At 44.2% G+C, this 15,859-nt stretch overlaps 1 protein-coding gene across 2 annotated transcripts in view; it reads right to left on the bottom strand.

The window, feature by feature from the left end:
• The window catches only part of Ptprb (protein tyrosine phosphatase, receptor type, B), a 104,522-nt gene that overhangs the window by 39,997 nt on the left and 48,666 nt on the right, over nt 1-15,859 (bottom strand). For both annotated transcript variants that reach the window (NM_001429500.1, NM_001372134.2), the window contains 9 exon segments: nt 642-923; nt 1,918-2,181; nt 4,310-4,573; nt 7,428-7,697; nt 8,112-8,375; nt 9,223-9,486; nt 9,979-10,242; nt 14,653-14,916; nt 15,532-15,798. In NM_001429500.1, the coding sequence (NP_001416429.1) occupies nt 642-923; nt 1,918-2,181; nt 4,310-4,573; nt 7,428-7,697; nt 8,112-8,375; nt 9,223-9,486; nt 9,979-10,242; nt 14,653-14,916; nt 15,532-15,798 (2,403 nt within the window).

The following is a 15,859-nucleotide window of genomic DNA, read 5'->3' as shown; positions in this document are numbered from 1 at the left end:
TTTGAGTGAGGTCCCACAGTGATAGCCCAGCAAATAGGCCGTTTGGACTATGCTCTCTTGACACCAAGCTCTGCCCAGTTAAAGTTCCTTCTGCTCTTCCATTGCCACAGTTCTGTGGTCTTTCCATGTTTTATTTTCTCTACATATTCTCTATTTCTTTTTTTTTTCTTTTCTTTTTTTCGGAGCTGGGGACCGAACCCAGGGCCTTGTGCTTGCTAGGCAAGTGCTCTACCACTGAGCTAAATCCCCAACCCCCATATTCTCTATTTCTTGTTCCACCTCTACCTGGTGAATTCAGCCTCTCTCTAGGTTTCAATTTACATGCTACTTCTTTCAAGAAGCCTCCTTGTTTTGGGTCATATGCCTCTAACATGAATTCAGTGACATTCACTTCCCTTCACACCCAAAATACAACTGTCAACAATACTACCTTCCACCCAAGCCCTAGGAGGACAGAGATCACTTTTTTTTTTTTTTGCTGAGTATTGTTAGCTGAATGAATGAAAAGAACCAAGGGAAATGTGTACCTGAATCCAAGTCCAGCCACCTTAAGTTAAATCACAGATTCAACCCAACCCCCGTTGGTATACTATGGTCCTCTTATCCTGTCTGAAACCCAAGATAAGAGAAACAAGCCGTACTTGTCCTCACAGACCCAGAAATTGGTTTGCTGTAGGTTTTCCAGGAATCCCCGCTCACGGTCTTGACACTGAACTGATAGGACCTCCCTGGGCGAAGCCCATTCACAATTCGTCCTTCTGATTTTTTGCTGCTGTAGGGGTTGAAGACAGTAAGCGCATCTCCAGGGAGCCACTGCAGCTCAAAGTCATTGTAGTCTGTCCAGTCCGGGGGTCCCTTCCAGGTGATGGCCAAGGAGGTGTTGGCAACGTCGGCGAATGACAAAAGACTGGGAGGACTTGGGGCTATACGTAAAATGGAAAAAAAAAATCACACAATCAGATTTGTGACATAACATAGAGTCAGAACACAGAGTGACATCAGAGCCACTTTAATGTATGGAGAGGTAACATGATAAAGTAGATGTGGATACTTTGTTTCATAGTAACTACCATGAATAAGGCACTCTAACATCTCATAGTTTTTTGTTTTTTGTTTTTTTAAACCAGGGTGCTACTGGGCATGAATATGCCCTGAATGGGTTATGTGTATAGCGAAATATTCCACCATATTTGGAAGCAGTAGGGCTGTGGTTCAGAGACAATTCTGTCCAGTTCTAGATAATCTTGTAGACTGGTGCCAAGGTGTGATACAGATATATCTGTGTGCACCCAAGGTGTAACAGCGTTCGGGAGAGACTAGTCAGAGAAGGACTCAGGGAAGGAGTGTGTCGTTATCCTCACTTTTTCCGATACGAGAACGGAGGCTGAGATTCACCATGGTGCGCCTTGCTTCATGTAGGCGAGTGACAGCACACAAATTAAAAACCTAGTGTTTCTAACACAAAGCAGATCTTGGTTTATCTTATCATTGTATGTGTGCATTATATGCGGGCATATGCACCGTGTGTGTGTGTGTGTGTGTGTGTGTGTGTGTGTGTGTGTGAATGTAGAGAGATAAAGAGGCAGAAAGAAAGGGAGAAGAAGGGAGGGAGGGAGGGAAGAAGGGAGAGAGAGAGTGCATGTGTGAAGGTCAGAGGACAACCTTGGGTGTTGGTCTTTGCATTCTTCCTTGATTGAGTCAAAGCCTCTTTGTTGTTCGCCCCTGTGTGTGCCAGTCTGGCTGGCTCCCAAGCTTCCCAAGTCCCCAACTCCCATCATGCCTTAGGAGCCTACTAGCATTACATGCTTCCATGATCTACTTTATTTGGGTCCTGGGGACTTAAACTTCTCTCCTTATGCTTGAGCATCAAGTGCTTTACCCCCAAACCATATTATCATTATCAACTGGCCTTCTTACCTGTTCTGCCCTCCCCTGTGACTTTATTGCTGAGGTCCCCACTGTGAGTCACCACATACAGGGTGTATTTCCTTCCAGGAATGAGACCTTGGAAACGCCACTCTGTCACATCCTTCTCTCTCCAGTTCTCCTTCTTTGTGCCGTTAGGATTGTAGAGAATCAGCTCATAGAAGTCAAAGTCCCCGGAGGCCGGGCTCCAGCTGAACCAAAGGCTGTCTGTCATGTTTCGATTGGATCCTTTGAGATGGTTCACGGCGGCTGGGACTGGAGGGGAGAGACACTCACACTGAGAACAAGACAGGAACACACCCGTGTGACCCACTGTGGTGAGAATCTGAGCTGTTCTGGGCGCACAGTTTGGTTGCATGCATGTGGTCTCAGTTCTTGTTGATGGTTTGGACTGCTGGTGTTGGGCTCATGGGGGCAGTAATGGGTACTAGAATGAGGCAGCAGGTGGCAGTTCTCCATGATGGAATACTCAGCAACTGTTAATGCCGGCCAGCAGTGTGCCAGGTAGCTACTACAACACTCAGAAAAGGGTTTCAGCTTCTCCTAGCCTGACTGACCTCTCTGACAGCCACAGCCCCGTAGCCACCCTAAGTCTTCTCCTGCCCTCTTTACCTTTAGGGCCTCAGTTATACCATTTTCTTTCTTATCAAAGTCTGTATGGACACAACTTCAATTTAGGAAAAGATGCATTCAGAGTCCTTTCTACTATGATATAAATCAATCACAACACTACCTGTTCCATAGCTATTTATTTAAGCTGGTATTCTTTGGATAATGAGGATTTGTTGGGAACTCCCCATCCTCCTGCCCCCTAATGTGGAATCTTTCTATGTAGCTCAAATCCCTAAACTCATCCTGCTCTCTCTGCAGCCTTCTGAGTGTTGGGGTTGAAGGCATGCACCAGTATGCATACACATATCTTTCATTTTCTGTTTATTAATGTTTAATGTTTTCCTAACCAAGTGTGGTGATAACAGTCGTAAGATCTTGGCAATGCTATTTATGGTCAGAGCTTGTCATGGCTTTTTCTGTTCTTTTGGTGGGCAAGTAGACACTTTCCATCGAATGTCCTTAGTGTAATTTCTTTTTTTTTTTTTTTTCTTTTCTTTTTTTCGGAGCTGGGGACCGAACCCAGGGCCTTGCACTTGCTAGGCAAACACTCTACCACTGAGCTAAATCCCCAACCCCTTAGTGTAATTTCTTAACACTCCTCTCCCCTTCTGGCTTCAGCTGAAATGTCCTCTGTCTAAAGGACTATCCTCTTCTGCTAAGTCATGATCTGGACATGCTCACTTTGTGGAATTTAAGTTGTGTCAGTGTCATCTCCCTTTAACATCTTCTCGCCCAACTCTGGTGGTTTGAATATGCTTAGTCCACAGGCAGTGGTACTGTTAAGAGGTGTGGCCTTGTTGGAGGAAGTGTGTGTCACTGTGGGGGTGGGCTTTGAAGCCCCTCCCAGTGCAGAAGAATCAACCTTCCCCCAGCTGACTTCTGATCAAGATGCCAGAACTCCCAGCTCCTTCTCCAGCATCATGGCTGCCTGGAGGCTGCCATACTTCCTGCCATGATTATAATGGACTGAACCTCTGAACCTGTATGCCAGCCCCAATTAAATGTCAGAAACTTATTAATGTTGTCTTAGTCATGGTGTCTGTTCTCACCAACGGATTTATAAGACTTGCATTGGTCATGGTGTCTTTCCTCAGCAATGGAAACCCTATGACATCCACCCTCTCCCCTCCTCTGTCATGGGTCTTTCTAAAGTCAGGAGCTTTCTTGGTCATTTCCATTTTCCAGGAGTCATGTGCCTGGCACCTTGATGCACTGAAAAGCAATTGTCAAATGACGAAGTTGGAAAAATTCAACTTATTTGCAGCCTGGAGAGATTTTTATATCCCATTTTCCTGGAACTCTTATTCATTTTAGCTAGAGCTGTTTCCAACACACAGCGTCAGTGTGAGCATGCAAACATGCACTTGTGTGTGTGTGTGTGTGTGTGTGTGTGTGTGTGTGCGTGTGTGTGATTTGTAGATTTGTAGTTGACCTTCTGTGGACCTGCCCTGACCTCAGTCTATTCCCTGTAGAAGTTGCTGGGCACACTTTTACTAGAGCCATGATGGTCCACTACCCTATTTTGAATAATTTGCTGGCAAGTAGAGGGATTGGGTTAAGTTTTCATGAACCCCACCAGATAACTAAATAGAGCCAAAGGAACAGAAGCTACTAGAAAAAAGTAGATGCAACTCATACCTAGTCTAGGTTAAGGTCAAAGTTTCAAGGTCACACTCTGGACAGAATTGGGAAGGACGAGCAGTCAAGGCTGAGTTGGTGGATGCTGTGACACCTCCCTTGCAATCCATTACTGTTTGGGCCTGGGCCTTACCTGTTCTGCCGAATATAAAGGACTCGTTGGACAGCTCTCCACTGTGAGTAACAATCACCATCTTGTACATTCGGCCTTGTAGCAAGTTCTGGAAAGAGAAGCTCTGAACTAGCGGGTCCACTTGAGCTCGTTCCTGAAGAGTTTTGTCTGGGTTGTATAAGAAGATGTTGTACCAGCTGAGTTCACCCTCCGAGGCAGTCCAGCTGAAGGACAGGTGTCTACTGGAGTTCTCTGTGATCCTCAGATTGGTGACAGCTGCTGGGACTTGAAAGAGTCAAGGAGTAAGAGAATGGGTCAGCATTTTGCCGTGTCCCTGACACATCCCAGGATCAACACCTCGGTGAACACATTCAACCCCAAACACATCATCCCCGCCTTTAAAGATACGTTGGCTTCCAATAGATGCAAACAGTAGCCTCCTGGTATGGATTTCCCTGTAAGACCTCGGTGACAGCCCTTGCCAGCTGATGTTTTTGGCTCCTATATTTTCAGGTCTGCCTGTGGCCCAGACAGATATTTATTTATGTGCTTTTGTGGAGACTAAGAGCAGTGGCTCTCAGCTTGTGGGTTGTGACCCCCGCAGGGGTCACAGATCAGATATCCTAAATATGAAATGTTTACATTACCAGTCACCACAGTAGCAAAATTACAGTTATGAAATAGCAACAAAAACAATTTTATGGTCAGGGACATCACAACATGAGGAATTGTATTAAAGGGCCAAAGTATTAGGAAGGTTGGGAACTCCTGCCTTAGAATGGCCAAATTCTGGTCTCTGTGTTCTATCTGCAGAACAAGGAGCACGTGATTGAGAACAGAGAGCCACGCTCACAAATTTCACGGCTAGCAGCAGAACTATGTTCCAATGAAGTGGAGTTTCATTAAATTTAAGGTCTGTGACTCTGAAGATATGTATAGTGGCTAAGAAGTCCTTCATCCCTGGTAGCTGTGGGGTCAAGTACAAGCCCATACATTGTGTTCAGGATGAGTGTTATGCCCATTACTTGTGAGGGTTTCTGCTGTGAGGTCCTTTTGTCATTGAACACCCATCAATAAATCTTACTCCCTGCCTGCAACAACCCACAGAAACGCAGATCCTCTAAAGTAAAGAAAAGTAAAGTAAAGTAAAGATGTTTGTAAATTACTGATGCTGAAATGTGTAGTTTAAAAATGGCCCACAAAAGAACAAGAAAGGACTATGGGAAATTATCATCATAAATACTTTTTAGATAATAGATCCAAGACAGATGTATGATTAGATAGTTCTTCAGGGGAGGTTGGAGTGGTTGGCTTTCGTGTGAGGGTTACTGTGTGCTTGTTTTTACTCCCAGATGGGACATTTTTTTTTTTTTACATAATTCTAGGTAGTCAAGATCTAAGACATGGCTTGATGTGTGCAAACAAGTATTTTTTTTTCTGATGCCAATTAAATTAGAGATCAAAAGGCCACCTCTGAGTGCTAACTGCCACCTCACGTATGATTATTAAACTGCAGAGGGAGGAAGAGCAGATGGACAGACAGGGAAAAGCTAATGGCAGTAGAAACTGGATTGAAGGGTGTGAGAAAGAAAAACAACAGGGAAAACCCAAATCATTCTAAAGACGGCACGGAGTGTGGTTTTGCGTTGCTGTTTAGACCAGCATTTTTTCCCGATGGCTATTAAAGCCAAGCATCTTTTTCTACCATAAGGTTATTGGCCATATGAATTCAACGAGAACTCTTTGCTGTGCATGGTGGTGCATGCTTGAAATCTCGGCTCTCAGGAGACTGTGGTAAGAGGATTACTACCCATGGTTTGAAGCTATTCTGGTCTACATTATGGGCTCCTGGTTAGCAAGAGCTTTAGGAAGATGGAGAACCACTGCTCTAGATCTCAGTGGAAAGCTCTCTGCTTTCCTCTCATTCAGTATGATGTTGGTCACATGTTCCTTATATGTGGCTTGCATTATGCTTCTTCTAGATCCAATTTACTCACTTTTTTAAAAACTCATGAAGATGTTTGAATGGTCCTGGATGCTTGTTTTATGTTCTGGAGACACTACACACAGATTTACATATATTGAACTATCCTAGTATCCAAGGGGTAAATCTTCTTGTGTGCATACTGTTCAGTTAGAATTGCTAGTGTTCTGGTAAGAAGTTCCACATATTTACTCATTAGGGATTTTAGTCCATAATCCACTCTTCTTCTTTTTTTTTTTTTTTTCTGGAGCTGGGGACCGAACCCAGGGCCTTGCGCTTGCCAGGCAAGCTCTCTACCACTGAGCTAAATCTCCAACCCCCATAATCCACTCTTCTTATTATATCCTTATCTGGCTGTGATATCAGAGTAGTGCTGCCCTTGTAAAATGATCTTGGGTGAATTCTCTCTGCTTCAGACTTTTGGAATAGTTTGAGAAGAACTGATTTTAGTTCTTCCTGGATGGTTTTAGGGGGGGGGGTCACAGATGACTGGTCATTGATGAGGAAACAACAGAAAACTATAAAGGCAGAAAACTTCAGCACTGGCTCCCCATTAGGTTGAGGTAGCCCTTGTATGGCCGAGGGGCAAGGCAAGTGGTAACTGCTGTGTTGGGGCTCACTTGAAGTCCTGGCACAAGAGTCCTCAAAAGTTGGAGAGAGCAGAAGATCAGAGAAACAAATATAGAGGTTGAGATGGCATCATTACTGGACCACTTCTATGAGTCAAGGGATGTGAGAAAGACAAGGGATGGATTTCTCCCTGAGGAACCTAGAAAATATGTTTACCTATGTTATAAAACACATTAAATGTGTTGTCAGGTGGCAACTTGGCATCTTATTTTAGCTCCAGTTTCTAACTTTGAGGATTATATGCTAACACATTTGCACCGTTTCAAATGGTCAAGTCTGTAGCAAAGTCAGCTTCAGCCGTAGTCAACTATTTGTGCCGATTTTGATGACAAATCAGAATGGAGTACTGTGGGCTAAAGCCTCTGTGGGCTGCCTGACCCACGTGGCAGTGTGAAGTCAGGGTGAATGTGACTACTGTGTCAAGAGCTATGCATCTTCTCCTAGCATGGCCTCTCTCTCACTCTATTGCGTCTACAGCATGGAGGGCGAAGGACACAGCTGGTCTGAGGAAGTTGTTTTACTTACCTGTTCGGCCTTCAGTCTCCACTTCCTTACTAAAGAGGCCTCCGCTGACTGTTAGGATCTGCATCTTGTATTTCTTGCCTGGCGTTAGATCTTCAAACTTGTGCTGTTTTACGGTCGCTGGCTCTGATGTGTTGCTCAGAAGAACTCCATTCTCACTTAGAAGCAGGATATCATATCTCTCTGCCATACCAAGGGCTTTCTGCCAGCTCACTGTTAAGGAGTTACTGCTGTACGCATTGTCTGCAACGACCCCATGGACAGACGCTGGAACTTCAAAGAAAAGGAGAAGTAAGAAAACTCAGGCTCGGCCACTTAGGACAAAGCACCCAACTGAGGAAAAAAAAATCTCTAAAAATCATAGTGCACAACTACACTTTCCTCCCCTAAAGATAATTTTGAAGGAAATGAAATTTTGAAATGTGCATAGTTAGGAAGACTTCTGTCTATAAATACAATTTGAAATGCCCTCTTAGCAAGTATACATTTTTCCCAATTGCAATTATTTAAAAAAAAAATCTCTACTAAGACAAACACACAAAGCAAAGATGAGAAACGCTCTTGAAACTCATGAAACGCACATACCTAGGTAGTTTAAAATTAGGTTCTCACCAGTTAGCTAAGCCCCACTCGCGGTCCCACTGCAGAGAACTGTGGAACACTCTGGGTGTTCATCAGTGTGCTCACCTGTCTGCCCAAGCACATCTATCTGGTTTCTCAGGGATCCACTGACAGAAACGATGGCAATCCTGTAGGTGGCGCCGGCCTCTAGCCTGTGGAAAGTGTGTTCCGAGCCGTGCTTGGGGAGAGTGTGAGACTCAACCTTCTCATCCTGCCTGAACGCAGACACCACGTACGAGTCAACATCTCCACCACCAGGGCTCCAGGTTACCGTCAGCCTATCTGTGGCTCCGTTGGCCGAAATGTGAATATTTTTGACCGTGCTGGGAACTGAAAGAGAAAAGAAACTTAAAACCATCACTTAAGAAATGAACCGTGGGGATACTCAAGGTTCCCGAGGTCGGCGGTGGGTGTGGCTTGGTGCTGGAGTACTTGCCAATCATGTAAGAAAGACCTTGGGTTCCATCCGTAGTGACTCCTAGGCCATGCTTTTTAACGTGGTATCACTTACTGAAAGATTGCACGTGAGAAAAGATTGCCTGTTTTCCCCTAACTCTTCCACCCAAGCAGACGTTAAGGGGAGAAAGTTCAGGGCGAACAAAGAGAAATGAAACCAGTAGCTATTTACTGAGAGCTGGTTAGACCGCTTCTATCCAGGCCCTGGTTTTCTTACTTCTTGCTATGTGATAACAGGGAAACTATTTAACCTCCATATATTTCTCCATAAGAAAAAAAGGATGCCGGTGGTGATAATAAAAATAAGTCGTAGGATTGGGTAGACTGGGCAGAGATGCTCTGCTGTAGGGATGTCCCCAAGAAGCTGTCAACCTGCATAATTAAATAATTGCACAACTCCTTAAAGAATCCCAAAGGACGGACTACCCATGAGGAGAGGTATGTATCAAATATTTAACATAGTCCCTGTGCCCCAGAAGCCCCAGCTAGGCGTGTCCACTCACTGTTATTCCTTGAAAGGTCCCTTGCCACCTCGGTGTACTTTTATTAACGTACTTTTACTGATAGTTCTTGGCAATGCCATTATCACGACCAGGATAAACTTTCTGCTTCTTGCCGTCTCTCATTTGTCCAAGTCTTAATCTAAACACTTGCACTATCAAACATCTTAAGCGCAACACTGCGTCTGTCCACCCGGGCTCAAGAAAGTACTTCCATTTACCCGTGAGGCCTTCAATGAAGGCTGGCTGCTGGACGTCGCCGCTGATGGTCAGGACGAGGATTTTGTAATGGCGCCCCGGTGTGAGTGCACTGAACTGATACTCAGTTGCTGTGTTCACCAGGTAAATAGGAGGGAAGACTTTCATGTCATTGAAGAGCAGCTGGACCTCGTACTGGTCCACATCCCCATTGGCTCTTGACCAAGTCACGTGGAGATCCTCCGTACTCCTGTTGAGAAGTGTGAGGTTCTTCACAGGCTCCGGGACTGGAGAGAGGAAGGAGAAGGTATTTCAGGACCGGGCCTGATCGAGTTTACCTACACAATCTATAAATCACACTCAAGGAACTGCCAAACACATCCCTCCCCCTGCAAAACCTCAAGTTACTTCATGCATAATTAAGCAAGAAAAATCGAAAGCAACTACTTAAATTGTGATTGTTTTTCCCTGGCATAAATCTTACATGTTACATGTTTCGGAGAATATAATTATAAAATGAGTTACGATCTCAGTCAGAAGATAAAACAAGATGTCTAGAACTTTGTTGCATCGATGCAAGAAGACAGAGAAGAAAAATGAAGTGCTTGTTTTCCTCCCTCCCTCACTGTACTTGCTTTTAGCTACCAATAAACGTCCTGTAATTGTCTGTCATGAACGAGGCAAGCCGCAGGTGAGAGTTACTGGGACTATAAGTGGCTAATCAGGAAACAGAGAAAACCCAGGGTTTACGTGAAGATGCTCCACCCACCCCCACTTACTTGTTCTCCCCGTCCCTTGTTCACTGGCTTCGTATTGTCCACTCTTTGTAGTGACGGTGATGCTGTACAGGCGTCCGGGGACGAGCCGAGCAAACACACACTCATTTTCTGACTTGGGGATGCTTTTGGTTTGAATGAAGCTGTCTCTGTTTTTGATGGTGACCTCATAGTGGTCAAAGTCTCCAGTGGCATGGACCCAGGACACCTTTAAGTAGTCACTTCTGGCAGAGTTGCTAACACTGATTCCCTGGACTTTGTCAGGCACTGAAAAGAGAGCAAGTAAAGCTTCCGTGACTCGGGGAGAGCAGTTGTTCACAGATGCCTGAGACGATAAAATGAAGACACTACTTTTTATCATATGCCTTTAAAAGATAAACCTCAGACCTCCACACCAGGAGGAGAAAGATGGTTATGTTACTTAAAATGATCTTTCGAGAAAAAACCCCAACAAACCCGTATTCTAATCTAACAAACGACAAACAGATGTATCTTATATGACGGAACATTAACCATAATGACTAGCACCTAATAGGAAAGACGGTGCTGATATTAATGACCACAGCACACTTTGCTTACTCAAGTTATCAAGAAAAGTACAATAAAAGGAAAAAGGTAAACATGTATACAAATGTATGAGTACAGATATAAACATGTATGAGCACATATGTAAACATGAATGAGTGCATATATAAACATGCATGAGTAAACATATAAATATGTATGTGTGAATATATAAACATGTATGAATATGTACATAAAAATGTATGCGTACATATGTAAACATGTATGAGTGCATATATAAACATGTATGAGTAAATATATAAATATGTATGTGTAAATATATAAACATGTATGAGTATGTACATAAAAATGTATGCGTACATATGTAAACATGTATGAGTGCATATATAAACATGTATGAGTGCATATAAACATGTATGAGTTACTAGTCATGAAAGAATCTTAAATTCAGACCCCAATGCAATGATATTTTGCATTTCTTTGGCAAAACATAAAACAGACACAGGCAGCTATGAGAAAGTGTCTATCATGTCCTTCTACAGAGGTCAGGTAATGAACTGTTGTGCATACACAATGAGATATTACAGACACACTTCTCACTATTAATTTCTTATTAACTCAAAACACAAACATTTGGGGATCTTGCTTTTAGTATCAAAATATGAACTGCGAGTGGATCTAAGCAACATAGTGATAACTGTGAAAATTCAAGCCCCTGAAAGATTACCTACTTCTTACAAGCATAAAATGACTTCTTGTGTTAAAACAACTGAAAAATTAAAACCCTATTATGGCCGGACTGCACATAAGTCAGGCAATGCAAGGAAGAGAAGAGTCTGATGAGTAGAGAAGTTGGCTATCGTGGGATGGATTAGTCAGCCAGGCACCATGTGACTGGATACGGATCATTGTCAAAGTCCTAGTTAGCTTTTATTTTAGGCAGTTTCTCATGCCATTTTAAATTTGTAAAAATTACTAGCTAGATGCCTAGAAAAATCAAAGTGTCAATTGATGCATGCTTTTTTGAAGCAAAAATTATGACTAACGCTATTTTGTAAACCTGAGGCTCCTTCTAGTAGATATATAAACGAATGACTCCCTGGGCTGACGTTTTTTCCTTCCCCAGGAGCAAGAAAATGGATTTGACCAGGAACACTGCAAAATGAAGCAGTTCTGATATTAAGGATGGTCTAGTTTTCAATTTAAGGCTGAATTTTGATTCAATAATAAATTACAAGTTTTCTCTCTCTTGTGTGTGTGGAGTGTATATACATATTAACGGCATATGGAGTGTGTATGTGTGGTGTGTAAGTGTATATATATGTGAGTGTGTGTATGTGGCATGTGTATGAGTGTGAGTGTGTGTGTATGTGTATGTGCATGTGTGTGCACACACACACATGTAAACAGTCTGAGACTGACATCTTCCTTGATTGGTCTTCCCCTTAGTTTCTGGGAGAGGTTCAGTTTTCTAACCAAACCTAGATCTCGTTGGTGCTGATGGGCTGTCTGGCCAATGATCTCTTAGCTGCTTGTCTCTGTCTTTCCCAGCCCAGACCCAATGTGCTACTGGTACAGATGTGAGTCATCATGCCAGGCTTCTATCTGGGTGCTGGGGATCCACACTTAGGCCCCCATGCTTGTGTGTCGGCCATTGTATTGACTGAGCTCTCTCCCTGGTTACAGAGTCTGTTTCTAGCTGACGAGGACCAGCCATGGATACCCACAGGAAGACGCATTGCAGGGAGCTCCATACTTGATCCAGAGCACTAAGCTCCGGCTCCAATTAGCTGTCTTTTTTAGCTCCTTTGAACACCTCTAGGCCTGTAGGAGTTTGGTTTACGTCACAGGATGTCTGCTCTGGCATATGCCAAGCCCGTGTCCTTTTCTTCTACTTTCTCCCAAATCAAAACAGCCATTTTGGCACCTAGACTTTATTTTCCCAGGAGGCTTTTACACAGGCTGTAATATTAATATCTCTTGTTGGATTACATTCACGGACCAGGTTTACATTAGAATGTGGTACATCACAGGTCTGGAACCAGGTCTTTACCTGAAACCAATTACAGCTCTGTTAGCATTTAGCCACCGCAGAGATGGGAAATCCTAAAATGGCACCGTGCGTGCAGACCACGAATGGTCAGTGATCTAAGCAATTTACTGAAGGCAGAGCAATTACTGCAGGAAGAAGTAGCCAGGCGTGAGGCTAAATCAATAAGGGGCTCTCCAGGTGGAGCTGGAAGTCATTTGTGAGAACCGCTTTAATGCACGGCAGGCGGACGTGACACAGGATTAGAAACGTTGGTCTGCTCACCCAAATGGAGGAGAGCGTTAGCAAAGTTAAGGAACCTTGAGACACTCGGCCCAAATCAGCAGGACAACAGCTCAGTCAGGGGTCCTCGGTTAGAGCCTTTGGCCTCTGTCAGTCAAGTACCAAATCCGAGTTCACGCTGGGGAAAGAGTCATGATGCTGCTTTGAGCAGAAAATAGCTTTTCTCGCATTTGGGGAAATCTTAGCAAAAGGCCCTGCCATATTAGAGTCATGTGGACAGGAAATGCTAATGAGGTGGTGGGTGGGAAGTTGTAGCTTAGCAGTTAGGAGACATAGCCTTAAGTTCTAGTCAGTTTTAAACCCAGAGTTGATCAGCATGGTGCTCTGACATGCGATCACTCTGGAAGTGAGAATCGGCATTTCTGATCTAAGTCATGACTGTAATTGTCAGTGTAATTAAACCTTAGGTTAATTGACAGATAGATATCTCTGTTCCCGATCAGTGCATGTAAGTGTGGTGTGACACAATGCCTGGACTCTGGCACAGTTCGGACGTGCGACCTTGGGAAAGCCACACTTTGTTTCTGGGATTTTCATCAGCCTCCAAATCAGAAGATGGAAAGCCCATTTCAATGCCACTATTCTGGAGCATCATAAGCAGGTTTCTTAATTGGGAAGAGAGGGCACAGGTCCGGGTGTGAGACCCGACAGAAAGCCGTGTAGTTTCTCCTCAAAGATTCAGGGGCTGCAGTGCAGGCTAAGCGGTTTAGAATGCTTCCTGCTCTTACCGACGACCTGAGTTCCGTTCCTAGCACCCACAGCGGCTGGCTCACCACCATCCATAACTCCAGCTCCAGGGCATGGGATACCCTCTTCTAGACTCCACAAGCCCCTGCGCTCACATGCAAACATCCACAGGAAGACACATATAATTGAAAAATACTAAAGATAAACATAAGAAGAAACTGCCAACCCTTTTTTACTCCTCACAGCTTCAGGGGTTTACTGTGTTTCTAGAGTCTGGATGATTTCTTCTACCAGGAGCTACCAAGTACCTGCTCAGCCCCGGCATCTAAGCTCACTACCGGGGTGACATCATTGTCCTATATGAAAAAGGACAGTTTTATATGCAAGAATGACCCTAGAGCCTAGTGGGAAAGATTTGACAGAGAACTGACATCAGCGTTAAGCAGAAAGTTCAGATGTGAACCCCAGAAAGAAGGCACGAACGTATGGGCAAATGGTGGTTCTCTATATCTAGTTCTTTCTAGTCCACCAAAGACCCGGCAGTCATCGGCTAAGAGCTTTGCTCCCTAGTCTAGGAACTATAAAGGGTCACATTTTTACCTTGTGTTCAAAGAACACACCGTCGTCTTGACCATCACATATTTTGGGAAGTATGGAATGGAACAGAGCTAAGTTTAAGACCAAGATCTAAAACTTCCTGGCTGCTCGACAGGGACAAAAATTGGGCACGTGACTCAACCATCTTCAGACTTGGTTTCCTAATCTGTAAAATGGGAACAATCACGCCTATCATAAGGAATGTGCAAGGATTAATTAGCTAATATGTGTGAGCCCATATTCCAGTAGCCAGAAAGCACTCTCTAAACAGAAATATTATATGTATATGTATATATGTATATATATGTATATATGTATATATATATATGTATATATATATATTCCCAACTATGAAAGTTATGGAAATCTTCCTGTAAATGTAACATCTACTCAGGTATAGAGTCTCTTCAGTCAAAATAGAAAGTCCCCAGGCCTGTTCTGTCACTTTAACGGTCTTTTATCCAGGATCATTGCAAGCCTTTGACGTCCAGGGCCACCCTGGGCTCTGAGGAACCCTGTACCCTCATAATCCTTACCCGTCCGTTCTTCACTGAAGGAGTGACTTTCATAATTGCCGCTCTTGGTGGTTATGGTCACATTGTAGAGGCGGCCTGGGGTGAGGGAGCTGAAAGAACACTCGCTGACAAATTTGGCAGTGATGAGGGACTGAACCACCTTGCTGTCGTGGGACAGGGTCACCACGTAGTGATGCACTTCTCCAGGTGCTGGCAGCCAGGAGACGCTGAGGTAATCATTCCGGCCAGAATTGTTGACTGTCACCCCACTCACGCTGGACGGGACTGTGGGTTCAAATCAGGGGGAAGAAAGTCGTCGAAGAAAACACAAGTAAAAGTTGGAGTTAACTGTTGTACCCAATAAATACCCGGCTCTGGGAGAGCTGAGTTGATTAGATTGGAAGTTAAGGGGGGTACCAAGATCCCAACTGACTTTGGGAAGATAAACTCTCTTTCATCAGAAGGCTAATGAAGGAAAACACAAGGAGGCCTTTTAGGTGCCTCATAACCTACACACGTCACCATTGAGACTTTATGGGGATTCTGGGTGAGGGGTGTTTTCAGAGGTATTTTATGTGAGGGTAAAGGAAAGAAATTCCGTGGACTTTTCTGAAGCACTTAGATTCTGTGATACTTTTGACTTTCTTGTGATCAAGTTTTTGATTTCTGGCGAGTTTAATAGAAAGCACAGAGGGAGGCCCTGCTGTCTCTTTGTAAAGCGTTTTCTGCCCTCTAGTGGCCACAGGCTAAACGTGCATGCTGGAAACCTATCCCGGGAGACTGGGCTGAGAAAGCTGTGACTGACTGGGCAAACCCTCTCTTGGATGTTAGAATTATCATTTGTTTATATCCGTTAGAGATCAATGCTGCAAGTCACAAACAACTATCTGCATTTCTTACCCGTTCTTCCTTCCGCCACCACCTGCCGGGAAGGAATCCCTCCGCTCACCGTGGTCACCACCACGGAGTAGAGGCTGCCGGATCTCAGAGCCCGGAAGCTGTACCAGCTGGAGTCACTGGAGACACTCTCGTTTTTGACGACCACATTTTCATGGATCAGTAAAACTTGGTAGAATTCTACATCTCCTAACGCCTTTGTCCAGTTAGTGAACAGACTACTGGTCATCCCTTGGTTGCTGACCTCCAAGTCAGTCACTTGGGCAGGAACTGAAGTGCAGTAGAGAGAAGACAAAACACATTACGTTTGGTCAAGGCAGTGCAAGGATAA

Source organism: Rattus norvegicus, chromosome 7 (assembly GCF_021556685.1).
Source record: "Rattus norvegicus strain SHRSP/BbbUtx chromosome 7, alternate assembly SHRSP_T2T, whole genome shotgun sequence".
Taxonomy (NCBI): domain Eukaryota; kingdom Metazoa; phylum Chordata; class Mammalia; order Rodentia; family Muridae; genus Rattus; species Rattus norvegicus.
The sequence above is the reverse complement of the archived record's forward strand: the minus strand, read 5'-3'. Positions and strand labels throughout refer to the sequence as shown.